The following is a 16246-nucleotide window of genomic DNA, read 5'->3' on the forward strand; positions in this document are numbered from 1 at the left end:
CTGCACGGTATTCCAGGTGAGGTCTCGCTATAGCCCTGTACAATTGTAGTTAGATTTCCTTACTCTTGTACTCCAACCCCCTTGCAATAAAGGTCAACATTCCATTTTCTTTCCTAATTGCTTGCTGTACCTGCATGCTAACTTTTTGTGTTTCTTGTACGAGGATACCCAAATCCCTCTGAACACCAACATTTAATAGTTTCTCACCATTTAAAAAATATTCTGTTTTTCCATTCTTCCTACCAAAGTGAATAACCTCACATTTCCCCACATTATACTCCATCTACCATCTTCTTGCTTGTGCTTGTGCTTCACCATCTAAGTGGGACCATTCGGAAGGGGTCTTGGTGATTGGGGAAACATTTGAGGGCATATCAAACCTGCATAATGTCACACAGCTCTCACTGGCCAGTTAGTGGTATTGTCCAAGGCTGAGGTGCACACTGTTTAGTCGTCCTCCTCAGTTAGGTAATTGGATGCATGACGCAAAGAAGGAGAAAATTTGTGGAGGGGGGGGTTGGTAAATTGGCAACTAAATAATGGGGGAAAAATAAATGGTATTGGAAATCAGTAGCATATCTTTAGCATGAACTCTGTACAAAGATAACATGGCGTTTTCAGACAAACAAAAGCAAAACTATGAATTTGAAATTCTCATTGTTTTCATCTAAGACTAAGGAATAAACTTTGAACCTCTTAAGATGCAGTGCAACGTTTTGGACTTCATTTGTGAAACAAGTACATCAACCTCTTGTGTTAAGTATATGTATTTTAAAATGGTTTCAAGACCCATACTCACCTTCTAAACCTACCATTCAGATTTGACCTTAAATAGTACTTGTACCTGTATTAAGCACCCAAAGTTCACTGGCAAATATGAATAGTTAGCAGTCTGCAGTGAGGTGAAGAACTCTACCTGAACTAAGTAGTTTGCCATAATTAGAGTTCTGTTTTGGGGTGTTAGTTTGCTGTTGCCATTTTTATATGATGGTGATAGAATATATAGCTGCATTTTATATTGCTTTGGGACCGAGTACAGATCAAGCAGCCTTATACATGAGCACAAGGAGCATCTGCTATTTTCCTGTTTATCGGAATAACTGTTCCAATTCATCAGCCCAGTTCTGAAGGCCCTTCTACTCATGGAATTTGAATTGTGTCGATGCTGAGGCTGCCTTTTGGTAAAGTGTAGCTGTAACACAAAATCAGTGAGTACTGCTAATATTTTCACCTTCTTGAATAATGACATTTTACACTAGTACAAATAAAAATATTCCATATTCGGTAACTGGGAATGAGATACAAGATTGCAATTCAATTGTCCCAAGGGTGATGTGTGGAGAATCTAGTTTGTGAGTGTTCTGTTCAAAAATATTTGCATTTATAAAGCACCTTATCACTTCAGAAACTTCTGAAAATGTTTCACATAGAATAAGTAACTTTGAAGTGCAGTGAATATTCTTAGGTAGGCAAGTGCAGCTGTTATTTTGCATACATAGGACCTCACAAACAGTAAGGAGAGTTAACCAGCATCTGTTGGTTGAGGTTGGAATGTTCTCTGGAAGAATACTTTTCAATTAGTGAAATTGGAGCTTTAATTTCCACCTTAACCACTGGAACAGATGAATGGGGCCTTTGCCTCATGCCTCAGCATTCCCTCAGTGCTGCAGTATCAGTCTAGTTTACTTTCCCCAGGTCTTGGGGTGTCTCTTCAATCCACAATCTTCTGACTTAGAGGCAAGAAGCTTAGTTTACTCCCAGGTGTTTATTTTACATTATACAATACCTATTTTCTGTACAACGGTGTTTTTCCCCCTCAAAGCTACTATTGTAATTTTTATTTAAAATAAACTGTCAAGAGAAAAATGGGTTTATTTTTACATCATCCCTTTGACTTGTGCCCTCTTTATTTAACCATTTAAATAATTTAATTTTGCTCCCTTCGATGGCTCAGCAAGTTTTCCCACTGAGTAGCAGAACCATACAGATGAGGTATGATTGTTGGACCATGCTGAATTCGCTGTTCTCAGGCAGTTGGACTCAGCACCCCAGATTCGGGAGGGGATGATCGACCAGGGTTTCTGCTCCTGATCGCTGTTCAGCAATGCCTGCTGCAAGTACATGTGTGTGGACATTGGGTAAGGACAAGATGGAGGTTACCTGTGATCTCTTCCCCCCCCCCCCCCCCCAATGATAGCATAGCATTGCCTGTCAATATTCACTGTCAGGCCTCCTGCATTATACCAGATTGAGACCAGCAACTGTTTTATCAGCGCTATCAGGAGGGGATGGGAGCAATGTGACCAGTGGGCAGAACCATCATAAAATCTATATATTTTTATTACTCCTTTCAGAGGTGGCTGGTCACTTTAAATTTTACTGCAACAGGTGCTTGAACAGAATATAAGTGTAGTCACCTGATGATAATCATGCCCTAGCATACTCACTCAGAGCCAGGGCATTATTCATCTGCAAATACATTTTGATCGCAAAACGAGTAGAAACCACTGCTTGCTTTCTCCTGAAAACAATCAATTTAAGGTAAAGGCCTTGGTCGCATGAAGCTTTGGATCTGTCAGCTGGGTGGAGTTCAGGAAACTACCATTTCAATTTAATGAGCTTTGTTCAACAACTGAAGACACCCTTTGATTTTGTGTATCCCAGTTTTGAACTGCAAAAGGTACGAGAGATATAACACACGCAGCATGCTTTCAGATTTTCAATTCTGTTGGGCTCATCAAGACAGAGGCTGGAGGGTTTGTGGTAATTAGACAAAAACTCACAGGTAAGTTTTATGTTACAGGCTCTGGTCCAGGTTTAAGAGAGCTAGCAAGGTGTTGCATCTTTTATTGTTTTTGAATACCTGAAGAGGTGTAAATTAAATATTCTGTAATCAAATGACATCTGCTGTTATACTGACTTTCTGCTATTGTTTAATTTTTACTTTAATAGATGTGATTTGTCGCCCAAGTCTGATTTAAAAATATTTATTTTTCCACAATGTGAAGAATGGGCCCACATGAGAGGGCTCATGCCAATTCAGTGGGGTAATTAAATGACTGTTTCTGTTTGACCGCTGAGCTGTTGCATTCCTATTTATTGTGGATATAAAGTCACATTGTGTTTCATAGGAAGTGCTCTTTGCATGAGGGGAATATCTGGTAAAGCCCTAAAAAGAAACCCATTAAAATTGGTGACCCTTTCCTGGTAAAGGTTTTTTTTTCATGTTTTTTTGCATTACATGACATCACCATGGGTTCGGCTCTACATCCTCACTAAGTCTGTGGTGAAACCCATCCAGTTAAAATTGAAATAGAAAAAAGCAAAGTTTAATTCAAACAGTTTTTAAACCAGTAACCTGTATTGCGTTAATTGAACAAGCATTCTATAGTGTTTGAAAGAATAAACAGCTGCTTTTGGTTTGCTTTGGTTTTTTTTCTAGATCCAGTACATATTAAAAGATAATACAGTTCCTGATGTGTATGATCTTCTAATATATACTGGATCTGTTCTTTCTTGGTAATAATCAGCAGCAAGTTATTTCTGCATAACTTTGCATTGATAGGTATCAAAATGGTTAGTCGTTATTATGTACCTAGGATGATGGAGTGTACTGACAACTGGTGGCTGGTCTAGCAGCCTTTACCAATACAAATTAGCCTTCCCCCTCACCTCCAAATAAAATTAAAACCATATGAAATAGTTTCAAAATGTATTCTAATGTAGAGATCGAATGGTGATTATATTCCTTCATAAGTTTCACTGTCGCTCTAAAAGACAACGTCATCTGAACAGAAATGTTTTTATCTCTCAAAACAATTGTGTTGTTACTCACAAAAATCAAGTACTTTTATCTAGTTTCATCCCTTTAAATCCAGTTACAATGCATAAGGATTTTAAAAGCCAGCTGCAGTTAATTTCCATGTTTACACCCCAGGGTTTTAAAAGAAGTAGGTAAAGAAATTGCAGATGCTTTAGCCATGATCTTCCAAAGCGCTATCGATTCAGGAATTGTCCCTTTTTAGATCGGAAAATTGTAAACGTAACTCCATTATTTAAGAAAGGCGAGAGAGAGAAACCAGGAAATTATAGACCTGTTAGTCTAACATCCATGCTGTGGAGAAGTTATTGGAATCTATAATTAAGGACAGAGTGACTGAGCAACTTAGAGAAATTTGAGCTGATTAGAGAGAACCAACATGGATTTGTAACGGATAGGTCATGTCTAACAACAACAACAACTTGCATTTATATTGCGCCTCTAAGGTAGTAAAACATCCCAAGGCACTTCACAGGAGCGTTATCAAACAAAATCTGACATTGAGCCAAATAAGGAGATATTAGGGCAGGTGACCAAAAGCTTGGTTAAGGAATGTCTTAAAGAAGGAGAGAGAGAGAAGTTTAGGGAGGGAATTCCAGAACTTAGATCCTAGGCAGCTGAAGGCACGGCTGCCAATGGCGTAACAATTAAAATGGGGATGTGCAAGGGGCAAGAATTGGAGGAGCACAGAGATCTTGGAGGGTTGTAGGGCTGGAGGAAGTTACAGAGGTAGAGATGGGTGAAGCCATGGAGAGATTTGAAAACCAGGATGAGAATTTTAAAATCGAGGTGTTCACAGACCGGGAGCCAGTGTAGGTGAGTGAGCACAGGGGTGATGGAGTGATGGATGAACGGGATTTGGTGCGAGTTAGGATACGGGCAGCAGAGTTTTGGATGCGCTCAAGTTTATGGAGAGTGGAAGGCCAGCCAAGAGAGCATTGGAGTGGTCAAGTCTAGAGGTAACAAAGGCATGGATGAGGGTTTCAGCAAAAGATGAGCTGAGGCAGAGGCGGAAACGGGCCATGTTGCGGAGGTGGAGGTAGGTGGTCTTGTTGATGGAGCCAATATGTGGTTGGAAGCTCATCTCAAGGTCAAATAGGACGCCAAGGTTACGAACAGTCTTGTTCAGCCTCGGAGAGGGTTGGAGTTGGTGGCAGGGACCGAAGACAATGGCTGTGGTCTTTCCAATATTTAGTTGGAAGAAGCAGCAGATAGTTGAGGGAGGTGGTGATGAGGTAGAGCTGGGTGTCGTCAGCGTGTTCATGTGGAAACTGACATTGTGTTTTCGGATGATATCGCCAAGGGGCAGCTTGTAGATGAGAAATAGGGGGCCAAGGATAGATCCTTAGGAGATCTAACGAACCTAATGAATTTTTTGAGGAAGTAACTAAAGTAGTAGATAAGGAAATATCTATGGATGTAGTTTATATGGACTTCCAGAAGGCATTTGATAAGGATCCACATAAGAGACTGCTGTTAGCTAAAATTAAAGCTCATAGAATTGAAGGCAAATTATTGACTTGCTAGGACATTGGTTAGGTGGTAGAAGACAGAGTAGGAATGATGTGTACATACTCGAAATGGAAGGAAGTGACTAGTTGTGTCCCAAAAGGATCTGTGCTGGGGCCTCAACTATTCACTATATTTATTAATGACTTGGATACCTGGCTCTCTTTTGTGTTATCTAAGTTTTCCGATGACACAAAGATTGGTGGCATAGTGAGTAGGTGGGAGCATAGAATTACAAAGAGACATTGATAGATTAAGTGAGTGGGCAAAACTGTGGCAGATGGATTTCAATGCAGGTCATCCATTTTGGATCAAGAAACGATCGATCCGAGTTTTTTAAATGCTGAAAAGCATCGAACAGTGGAGGTGCAAAGAGATTTAGGGGTCCTTGTACGCAGATCACTAAAATGTAGTAGCCAGGTACAAAAAATAATCAAAAAGGCTAATGGAATGTTAGCCTTTATAACTAGAGGCCTAGAATATAAAGGGGAGGAAGTTTTACTACAGCTATTCAAAGTCCTGGTTAGACCATATCGGGGACATTGTGTACAGTTCTGGGCACTGCACCTTAGAAAGGATATATTGGCCTTGGAAGGAGTGCAGTGCAGATTCACCAGGGCTCCTCGGGTTGGATTATGAAAAGAGATTACATAAACTAGGCTTGTATTCCCTGGAATATAGAAGGTTAAGGGGTGATTTGATTGAAGTGTTTAGGATTTTGAAAGGAATTGATAGGGTAGATAGAGAGAAACTTTTTCCGCTAGTGAGGGAATCTAGGACAAGCGGACATAACAATAAAATCAGAGCCAGGCCGTTCAGGAGAGAAGTTAGATAACACATCTTCATACAGAGTGGTAGAAGTTTGGAACACACTCCCCCAAAAAAAGCAGTAGATGCTAGCTCAATTAATAATTTTAAATCTGAGATCGATATATTTTTCTAGCCAAGAGTATTAAGGGATATGGAGCCAAGGCGGATGGATGGAGTTAGGATGCAGATCAGCCACTTGATGTTTTATGACCACCTTGATTACATTGGAGCCTGTTAATCACTTACAGGTATCCAGTATTCTTGATAAGTTATAGTATGCAGGACATTTGGCTTTTTGTATTTCTGTTTGTCATTAGCAAGATTGAATCAACATGAATTAGACCTAGGATAACACTGCTGTAAGTGATGGATGATCTGTACACTTTTATTCTGGCAGTTGCTGGCCAGTAGTCATGTAATATATATTATGTGCAGAATACATGATACTTTCGCCATTTAATCTTCATCAGGCCTGAGTACATCGAGTTGGCTCTAAATAAGATAAAGAACATATAAAATCCGTAATGTTTTAGACTGAACCAAACCAAGACCTGATATAACTCCCTGTAGTGTACATTGTTCTCCAAACAGTACTCAACTGTGATAAACTAATCTTTGACCCCAGGACAGACTCCCAAGCCTCTTGAGGATAACTACATTTAGAATTAAGTATATATGTTTAAAAAATGAGTACTGATGACACCAGGAGAACTAGTAGGGACAAGTTACTGAGCCCAGCAATATCATGGTTCTGAAATAATATCCACCATTATAAGGAAATAATTATTGAATTTGAAGACAATCTTGCTGATAATTCAGCTCCATCATATGGTCAAGGATGCAAGTTTCTCTCTTCTGCCCCCTCCTGCCTTTTCCTCCCTTTCTGTCTCCCATAATCACACTATAAAGAGTGTTATATTTCTGGCAAAATGCAATTTGGCATCACCCCACCAATATGACATTGGTATTCTTGATCGAATTCAACTGCCCTGTGTTGGTAATTAAGGATGTCTTTCAGCCATTCATTATCGTAAAGCATTTGAAATTTACACATTTTGTTTTAAACAAATGATGATGGATAGTCATAAAAAATCATGTCTGTTAATGGAGTGTTAGTGAAAGTATATTTAGGAGAGTGCAGATCATATCTAGATATGTAATTGACATCTGGCGATATCCTAATTGGATTTTTAGTCTCTCCGTGCTCCCCTGAAAATTCCATGCAGAATAAAGCAGAAGATCACCGTTGGCTTTAGTCTTTAATCTTTCCAGATTATAGTTATAAATTAAACAGGACAAAAAGAGTGACGTGGAATTAGACAGCTTGCACTTGTTCAATACAGCTGTCATAGACATGAACCTTGCTCCAACATCTACTTTGATACAGATTTGTTTTATTATGAAATGTAGAATGAAGTCAAAAAGGTATCTGGTGGTATTGGTAGCGTAGATTAGCTTATGCTAGCTGTAAAGCACTATATCACAGATTTGTGGGCAATATGTTCACACTCATGAATGACCACAGTGAGTTCCCATTCTCGGTCATGGGGAGATGATGAATGGAGACAGCAGCTTCATGACTGAGCATGAAAAAATTATTTGCTAAATTTAGCTGTGGTTTCTTCAGCTTTTCTACTGTTGTCTGCTCCAGTGCTGGTTCCAAACAAAATACCTCCATTTGTCAGTTCCTTTCATTAAGAAGGGCATTGATGCTTTTTTTAAAAACAACTAGTTTTCCAGAGAGAACAGCTTGAGGGCCCTTTGCCTGAATCATGCAATATTGTGTTTGCTTATGTCACAGAAATGTAATATGCACTCACTAACACCTTACTTCTTGCGCACTTCCAGCATCCGCCTGCGAATTTGCTGACATCGTAGAGTTGTTGTTGAGTGCTGGTGCTGATCCCACCATCCAGGATGGAGAAGGGTGCCTGCCTGAAGAGGTGACTGACTCCAAGGACATCTCACAGATGCTGCGACAACATGCCACATCAAAAGGCTAAACCCAGGCCTGGTGCATGACTCCAAATGGAAATCAACAGGAACAAATATGTATTGAAATATATTTCATATTAATTGTTACATTACAATATGCAATAATTAAAAGATTATTCACAATAGCAATGTTTAATGCCTTCTTCCAGTTGTCAAAATAACAGTTTAGAGCAATTTCTAATTTAATGTAGAAATGAGATAATTGCTTCTATCCAGCACCTTGAGAATTAGCTTGTGTATACTGTAATACCCCTCACCCCCTCCTCAAAAAAAAAATGCCCTTGACCCCTCTGTCCTTGCAAACTACCGCCCCATCCCCAACCTCCCTTTCCTCTCCAAAGTCCTTGAACGTGTTGTCGCCTCCCAAATCCATGCCCATCTTTCCTGCAACTCCATGTTTGAATCCCTCCAATCAGGTTTCCGCCCCTGCCATAGCACTGAAACGGCGTTTACCAAAGTCACAAAATGACATTCTATGTCACCGTGACCGTGGTAAACCATCCTTCCTCATCCTTCTCAACCTGGCTGCAGCCTTTGACACGGATGACCACACCATCCTCCTCCAATGCCTCTCCTCCGTCACCCAGCTGGGTGGGACAGCGCTCGCCTGGGTTTATTCTTATCTATCCAGTTGTAGCCAGAGAATCACCTGCAATGGCTTCTGTTCCCGCTCCTGCATCGTTACCTCTGGAGTCCCCCAAACTTACTGCCAGCGAGCTACCCAATTGGGTTGTCGGCCTTGAAAAGAATTTGCCGTCAGCACCATTGGTGAAAGGTCACCTGGAATCTTTTCACCTGTCAGTGGACATCAGGAAAAAATATATAACCAGAGGATGTTTCCTCTATTTTCGGAGACTGTTTCATCTCAATTGCCACTTCCCCACCCCCCCAAAGTGATGTTATAAGAAAGAAATAGGAGCAGGAGTAGGCCATACGACCCCTTGGGCCTGCTTCATTATTAAGTACATTTATTGCTCTCTCAAGCTGTAGAGGATGTCCTATCTCGCTATGAGAAAGAACATAAGGAGTTGAAGTGTAGGAGAAAAGGCTATTCTGCTTAAGCCTTTTCTGCCACGTGATATCTAGCCAACCGACTTACTTTGAGAGAGGTGACTCAACTAATAACTCCAAGAAGATAAAGATTAGTGGAATTATTTTCCCCATCTCAAAATTAATCAAGTTACCATGCTTATGCAAATGAGCTGCACAAATTACTTTTTAATGGATTTTTCACCCTTGTGGAGTAACATAGTAATTAATGCTGTAACCCATAACTAAATACAGTGAAACCTGTACAAACAGACACCTGTAAAATACAGACATTCATTAACAGTCCCAAATAACTTACATTGTAACAGATACAAGCTGAACCTTGAAACCACGGACATTCGCACATTAGAAACAACGGCTAGACTTCAATCCTAGTCCCTTTACAACTTAAAACACGACATGCAGGGAAGTGCGAGGTGGGAGCAGGTGAAAGGAACGTCTTTTGTGTAATGGAGACCTCTTTACCCAGCATCCATAGCGGCAGAGAAACCGCTCTATCTCTGGGATTGAATGCTTACAGATACAGAGCTCTGCCCCAGAGATGAAGCAGCTTCTTTGCTGCTATGGATGCTGGGTAAAGAGATCATTATACAAAAACCGGGAACTCCTGGGCGGGGGTTGGGAATTGGGCCCTGAAATCGTGGAGGAGGAGGAGGGGGGGAGGGGGGGGCCTGAAATCACAGGGGACTCAAAAGAGAGAATGGGAGGGCAGGAAGGAGGGAGATTGTGGGCTCGGGGAGAGATGGAGAAAATGGTTTCCCCTTTTCTCTGCCCTCAGTTTCCCCTCTTCACCTGCTCACGGGTGACCGCCTGGTTCTCGGAACCTCTCACACAACAGGCGTGAAACCACAAGTAAAGTTTCTCAGCTACAAGGAACCCAACCTTTATACGGTAAATCCAGTAACATTTGCAGAAGTCATGTGATCAGATGTCACATGGTCAGAATATCACATGATCAAACCTGCACGAATGCCTCCAACCAGAGTTGGCAGCCCTACTGCACCAGTACATCAGGTACTGATGAGCTGCTAACAGCCCCCCACTCACCCCCACCCCCAGCACTTCAAACAGCTGCAGCACACGGAGGGAGGGGGGTCTCAGACAGGGGTCTGCAGGACATTAATCCCTCCCCAAATTTGGCTGGGATCTCCCAGGCACTCCTGCCCTACAGAGCCACCTTGCCCTGTGCAGGCTGCCAACGTAGCAGATCCCAGGATCAGGACATCCCTCCCTCAATGGAAAAGGATCCCGGGATGGCATTGAACTGTGAAACCAAACGAACGGAAAATGAACTGAAATCACATCCTGCTGACAGGGCTCCAGAATTAGGCACGATCCCAGGTGAGAGCGGAAAAAAAGAAGGAATGCTGCAGGAGATACAGCCAATCCCGGGATATTTGGCTCATCCGGTTTACTGTACATACAATGACCATTTTGAAAATAAGGACACCTGATGCAAGTCCCTTAGGTGTCCCTAATTTAAAGGTTTCACTGTATATTCTTTGAAGTCACCGCAATTACCATGTGGCCCACAATAAGTAGGATTGACTTTTTCTCTTGTTCCTTCTGATTTACAGTTAGCCTTTGCACAGCCTATACATTGGAAAAAGATTAACATTTTAATCCACTTCTTCCCATTCATAGTTACCTATAGCCTGTTCCCAGCAGAAAGGATTAATCTTTTTGCCCATCTATTAGGACTTGTGACTATAACTACTGATGTTGGAATTCCGGGTAAGGTAGTAGACACAGAAACCTTGGAATCATTTCAGATACAATTGGATGCTGTGATTGGTTTGGGGTGTCTGAATAGATGAGCTGAGAAGGGTTTAATGGTCAACCTGGTCAGCATTTATCTTGTGAATTGGAAATCCCATTGCCAGCAGAAGAGTTTTACCTACACTTTTCTCTTCCTAAATACAGGAGCCTTTATTCAGCGAAAGGGATTAACCAGTTCTCGCGTCGTTTCTTGTACACTGTGAATTTGGAATGGAGATTATAAAATAGTTACAAAACTGTCACATGTACTATTCATTTCTTCTTCCAATTAACAATTTGTTAGATTTAATTATCAACAAAATCAAGATTAACATCTGTAGGGATGAAGAGATCTCCTTAATAAAGGCAGCAAGGCATAAACAGTTTCCAGTGTCTTCAGGGTTCAATTAGAATTGAAATTAACAATTTTTGAATTAAATTAAAATTGCTATAAATTTAGATTCATATGGGAAATTATAACCAGAATCTTTTTTAAATTGCCACTTAAGATCTATGTACAATTTGTTCTTGCTTTTCCATTTAATTTGGCAATGTACAAATCACCATTAACTCCCATCCAAGAAAACTCCAGTTGTTCAAATAATTAAAGTAAATGTAATAAATGGAGGTAAACTCTCCTTTGAGGATCTAATCAGTCTTGTTGTAATTCCCACCTTTAAAAAATTTATCATTGAGGAGCACATTTTATCAAACTGATGAGCAAGTCATCCTGGTCTCCAGCATACTTTCTCACAGTTAGATGTACTGGATACTAAAGCCAACCATTGATCTATTGAAGGAGAATTAGAACCCTTCCAACATAGAATCATACAGTACAGACGGAGACCATTTGGCCCATTGTAGCTGTGCTGGCACTTTGGAAGAGCTAACCATATAGTCCCACTCCCCCCTTCTCTTTCCCCATAGCCCTGCAATTTTTTCCACTTCAAGTATATATCCAATTCCCTTTTGAAAGTTACTATTGAATCTGCTTCCACCACCCTTCCAGGCAGTGCATTCCAGATCATAACTTGCTTCGTTTAAAAAAAAAATTCTCATCTCCCCCCTGCTTTTGCCATAGATGAAATTATCTTTCATCTGTGTCTTCTGGTTATCGATCCTCCTGCCAGTGGAAACAGTTTCTCCCCATCTACCCTATCAAAACCCTTCAGAATTTTGAACACCTCTATTAAATCTCCCCATAACCTTCGCTGCTCTAAGGAGAACAATCGAGCTTCTCCAGTCTCTCCACATATCCGAAGTCCCTCATCCTTGTTACCATTCCAGTTAATCTCCTCTGCACCCTCTCTAAGGCCTTGACATCCTTGATTTATTTTAAAAAATTCTGAACACCTCCAAATGATATCAACTAGGGAGGTACGGTAGGACAGAGAATAAAACTAAAGGAAGAGGCTTACATAATTGCCAAGAAAAGTGGTAATCCAGCAGACTGGGAGAAATATAGAAAGCAACAAAGGGAAACAAAGAAAATATTAAGAGCTGCAAAATAGAAATATGAAAAAAACTTGCAATTATTATTTAATATTAGAGACTAATAGTAAAAGTTTTTTATAAATATAGTAAGAGTAAGAGAGTGGCTAAAGGAGATGCGGGCCCATTAAAGATAGATGCAGTTGATACTGTAATAGACAACAAGGTAATGGTAGATTTATTAAACAAGTACTTTGTATCCTTTTTCACAGTACAGGAAGAGGTTAAAATACCAGTGATAAAAGGGAAACTAAAAATAAATCAAGGGGAGGAATTTATTGGAGTAAATATAAGTAACAAAATGGTAATGGGGAAAATAATGGGAGTTAAAATCGATAAATCTCCAGGACCTGATGGTTTCCACCCCAGGGTATGAACAGAAGTAGGTGAGAGAATTTCGGAAGTGTTAGTTATAATCTTTCAAAGCTCTCTTGATTCAGGAATTGTGCCATTAGATTGGAAAATTGCTAATGTCACTCCATTATTTAAGAAAGGTGGGAGAGAGAAACCAGGTAACTACTCAGTTTTGGGGAAACTACTAGAATCTGTCACTAGGGATAGAGTGACTGAGCACTTGAACAAATATGAGCCGATCAAAGAGAGCCAGCATGGCTTTAAGGGTTAATCACGTCTGACTAACCTGGTTGAATTTATTGAGGAGGTCACTAATAAGGTATGATGTGGAGATGCCGGTGATGGACTGGGGTGGACAAATGTAAGGAATCTTACAACACCAGGTCATAGTCCAACAGTTTTATTTGATTTTCAAATAAAACTGTTGGACTATAACCTGGTGTTGTAAGATTCCTTACTAATAAGGTAGATAAGGGAGTATCTACGGATGTTATCTATGTGGACTTCCAGAAGGCATTCAATAAGGTTCCACACGAGATTATTGGCAAAAATGAGAGCGCGTGGAATTGGAAGTAGCCTTTTGACTTGTTTAGAAATTAGGTGAGAGGTAGGAGACAGAGAGTGGGGATAAAGGGTACGTACTCTGATTGTTGGGATGTAACAAGTGGTGTTCCCCAGGGATCTGTTCTGGGGCCTCAACTTATCACTATATTTATTAATGACTTGGATGAAGAAATAGAGAATGTCATCTGTAAACTTGAATATACAAGTTAGGATGGACATAGCTGAGTAAATGCCCATGAGCTGCATGGTCTTGTTCTCAACGTAGTGAGGGGTTTCAAGATGGGGATGCCCCCTCCTATGGTGGGCCAATTTCTCCTCCAAATAAATAGGTAAATGTGGGTAATGCTGGCAGTTGCGTGTGTGCCAGATGGTATGGGAAGTAAGAGATGTAACAGTATGAGGGTGTTAAAGTGGAGATGGGGTTTTGTGGTTGTGCAAGGCAGTTCTTTTGTGTCATGGGAGCTGTGTAATCATAGTGCAAGGACTTGCACAACACCAGGTTATAGTCCAACAGTTTTATTTTAAATCACAAGCTTTCGGAGCTTACCTCCTTCGTCAATCATAGTGCAGCATAGGGAGTTAGAGATGTCCTTAACCAGAGTGCAGTGTGAAGGGTTAGTTCTGTAAGTGTTGCTTTAAGAAGGTGAAATGTGCTGGTGCCCAGGATGGACCAGGGGGAAAGAGAGCATTTTTAGCGTGTTACCTTGCCAAGCCTGGTCAGGTCATTGAATTTCCCGCAGCAGTCTGATCTGCAGACCTGGGAGTCGGTGTCTTTGAGCAGCACAGGTGACTGTCCTGGCAGGCTTGGTGGCATAGGCACCTAGGAGTCTGTGCCTCTTGCCTTCAGTCTCCTCCAGAGAGGCTTGGAATTGTGTTTTACTGAAGTTCTGTGTCCTTCTCCTGGATGGAGCATTGCCTTGCTGCCTTCTGGGCACAGATGGCATTTGAGTGGTCATAATTCACTTCAAGTACAAATCAAAAAACATGAAGTACAGTAATTTGGGAGAGAAATTAAAGACCAAAGATGTGTTGTCTTACCTGCTTGCCTCCCAGAGTGCTGCTGAAGAGCAGAGGCTGAACAGTATTTTTAAAAGACTGCACAGAAGTTTCCAGAAGGTTCAACTGCTTCCACCCATTTTACACGGGTTTTATACAACGCTTTCACCAATGGGTATGCAAATAATCTCACCAGGAAACTTGAGTGTAACTCCCTCTGCTGACCACCAGCAGGTACAATGATTTCCATGAAGGGGCAACAGCTGCGTAAATCACATCAAGGAAATTCCAGGCTGATATTCCCCACAGTGGACCTTTCCCATGAGTCTTGCATTTCAGGGTAACTCAATGCAACTAAAAGCCAGTCAGATGGTGAGTGGCGAACTTGGGGGTAATTTGCTAAGATTTCTCTCGCGATTCATTTTTTAACTAGTGAATAAACCAAACACTACACTTTTAGAGAGATCAAGTCATTCATTTCCAGCTCATTGATTGGACTAATGTACATCATTACGATGGTTTGCTTCGACAGCTAAATTTACTCCATGCTAAAAAGTGAACCATACCTGCCTCGTGCTTTCGCTGCTAAATGGTTGATTTACCAAAGACCTTCTCTTAAGCACGGCAAGGGAGATCTCAACCTGATGAACCAGTCGTTTTAAGAAATATGTTTTGATCACTTTAGATGATATTGCAAAATCGCACGGCTGAATATTACAGAATGCACTGAGACAGTATGTGACGTAGGATTAAGGAAATGTAAAATTTTAAATTTATTACTCAATTCTTTACAGGTTAATATTTTTAATTTATCTGATTGACAAATTGCTGTTTTAAAAATCAGAGGGCATCAGATGCCCTAGTTTTTTTTTATATATATATATATATTTAAATCTATTTTAACAGCAACTTGCATTTAAAGAGCACCTTTAACATATGAAAACATCCCAAGGTGCTTCACAGGAGTGTAATCAGACAAAAATTGACACCTAGCCAAAGAAGGAGACATTAGGACAGGTGACTAAACTCTTGGTCAAAGAGGTAGGTTTTAAGGAGCGTCTTAAAGGAGGAAAGAAAGGTGGAGAGGCGAAGAGGCTGAGGGAGGGAATTCCAGAGTTTAGGGCTAGACGGCTGAAGGCGCAGCTGCCAATGGTGGGGCAAAGGAAGTCGGGGATGAACAAGAGGCCAGAGTTGGAGGAATATAGAGTTCTCGGAGGGTTGTAGGGCTGGAGAGGGTTACAGAGATAGGGAGGGGTAAGGCCATGGAGGGGTTCTGCAGTTGAGAATTTTAAATTTGAGTCTTTGCCGGATCGGGAGCCGATGTATGTCAGTGAGCACAGGGGTGATGGGTGAATGGGACTTAGTGTGGGTTAGGATACGGGCAGCAGAGCTTTTGATGAGCTTAAGTTTACGGAGGTGGAAGATATGAGGCCAGCCAGGAGACCATTGAAATAATTGAGGGCTGGAGGTAACAAAAGCACGGATGAGGGTTTCAGCAATAGATGGGCTGAGGCAGAATTGAAACAATCTTGATCCCCTGAGCATGTCGACATATATTTCCCAGAATTTGGGTTTGGCCCTGAATGAAATCACCTTCCCTGCATCAGTAAATCAGGACATGTACTTTTCCAATCAAAAATAGCATTGTTTGTTACAAAGTGCAGTAAACGTATTGTTTCCAAATTTTTAATTAGAGTCAAGATGTACACTTACTTCAGATTGATGAGGGAATTTTTCATTTTTAAAATCTATTTCCTGTCTGTTAATGGTGCCATAAAGTGCTTTACACCTGCTACCTTGCCAATCAATTCAGCCAGGGCAATGTATTAACAGTATAATAAATAATTGGCCAAATAAAAAAAAATGATCGAATTGCTAAAACTAGTCTTTTGATTGCAG

At 40.8% G+C, this 16246-nt stretch overlaps 1 protein-coding gene across 1 annotated transcript in view; it reads left to right on the forward strand.

Moving 5' to 3' along the window:
- Positions 1 to 8259, forward strand: part of LOC137325530 (acyl-CoA-binding domain-containing protein 6-like) — a 178780-nt gene extending 170521 nt beyond the window's left edge. The window contains exon 8 of the mRNA XM_067990734.1: positions 7988 to 8259. Coding sequence (XP_067846835.1) covers positions 7988 to 8142 — 155 coding nt within the window. The 3' untranslated portion in view covers positions 8143 to 8259. The remainder of the gene's footprint in view (positions 1 to 7987) is intronic.
- The last annotated feature ends 7987 nt before the right edge of the window (positions 8260 to 16246 follow it).

The sequence above is a fragment of the Heptranchias perlo genome, chromosome 9 (genome assembly GCF_035084215.1).
Source record: "Heptranchias perlo isolate sHepPer1 chromosome 9, sHepPer1.hap1, whole genome shotgun sequence".
In the NCBI taxonomy this organism is placed as follows: domain Eukaryota; kingdom Metazoa; phylum Chordata; class Chondrichthyes; order Hexanchiformes; family Hexanchidae; genus Heptranchias; species Heptranchias perlo.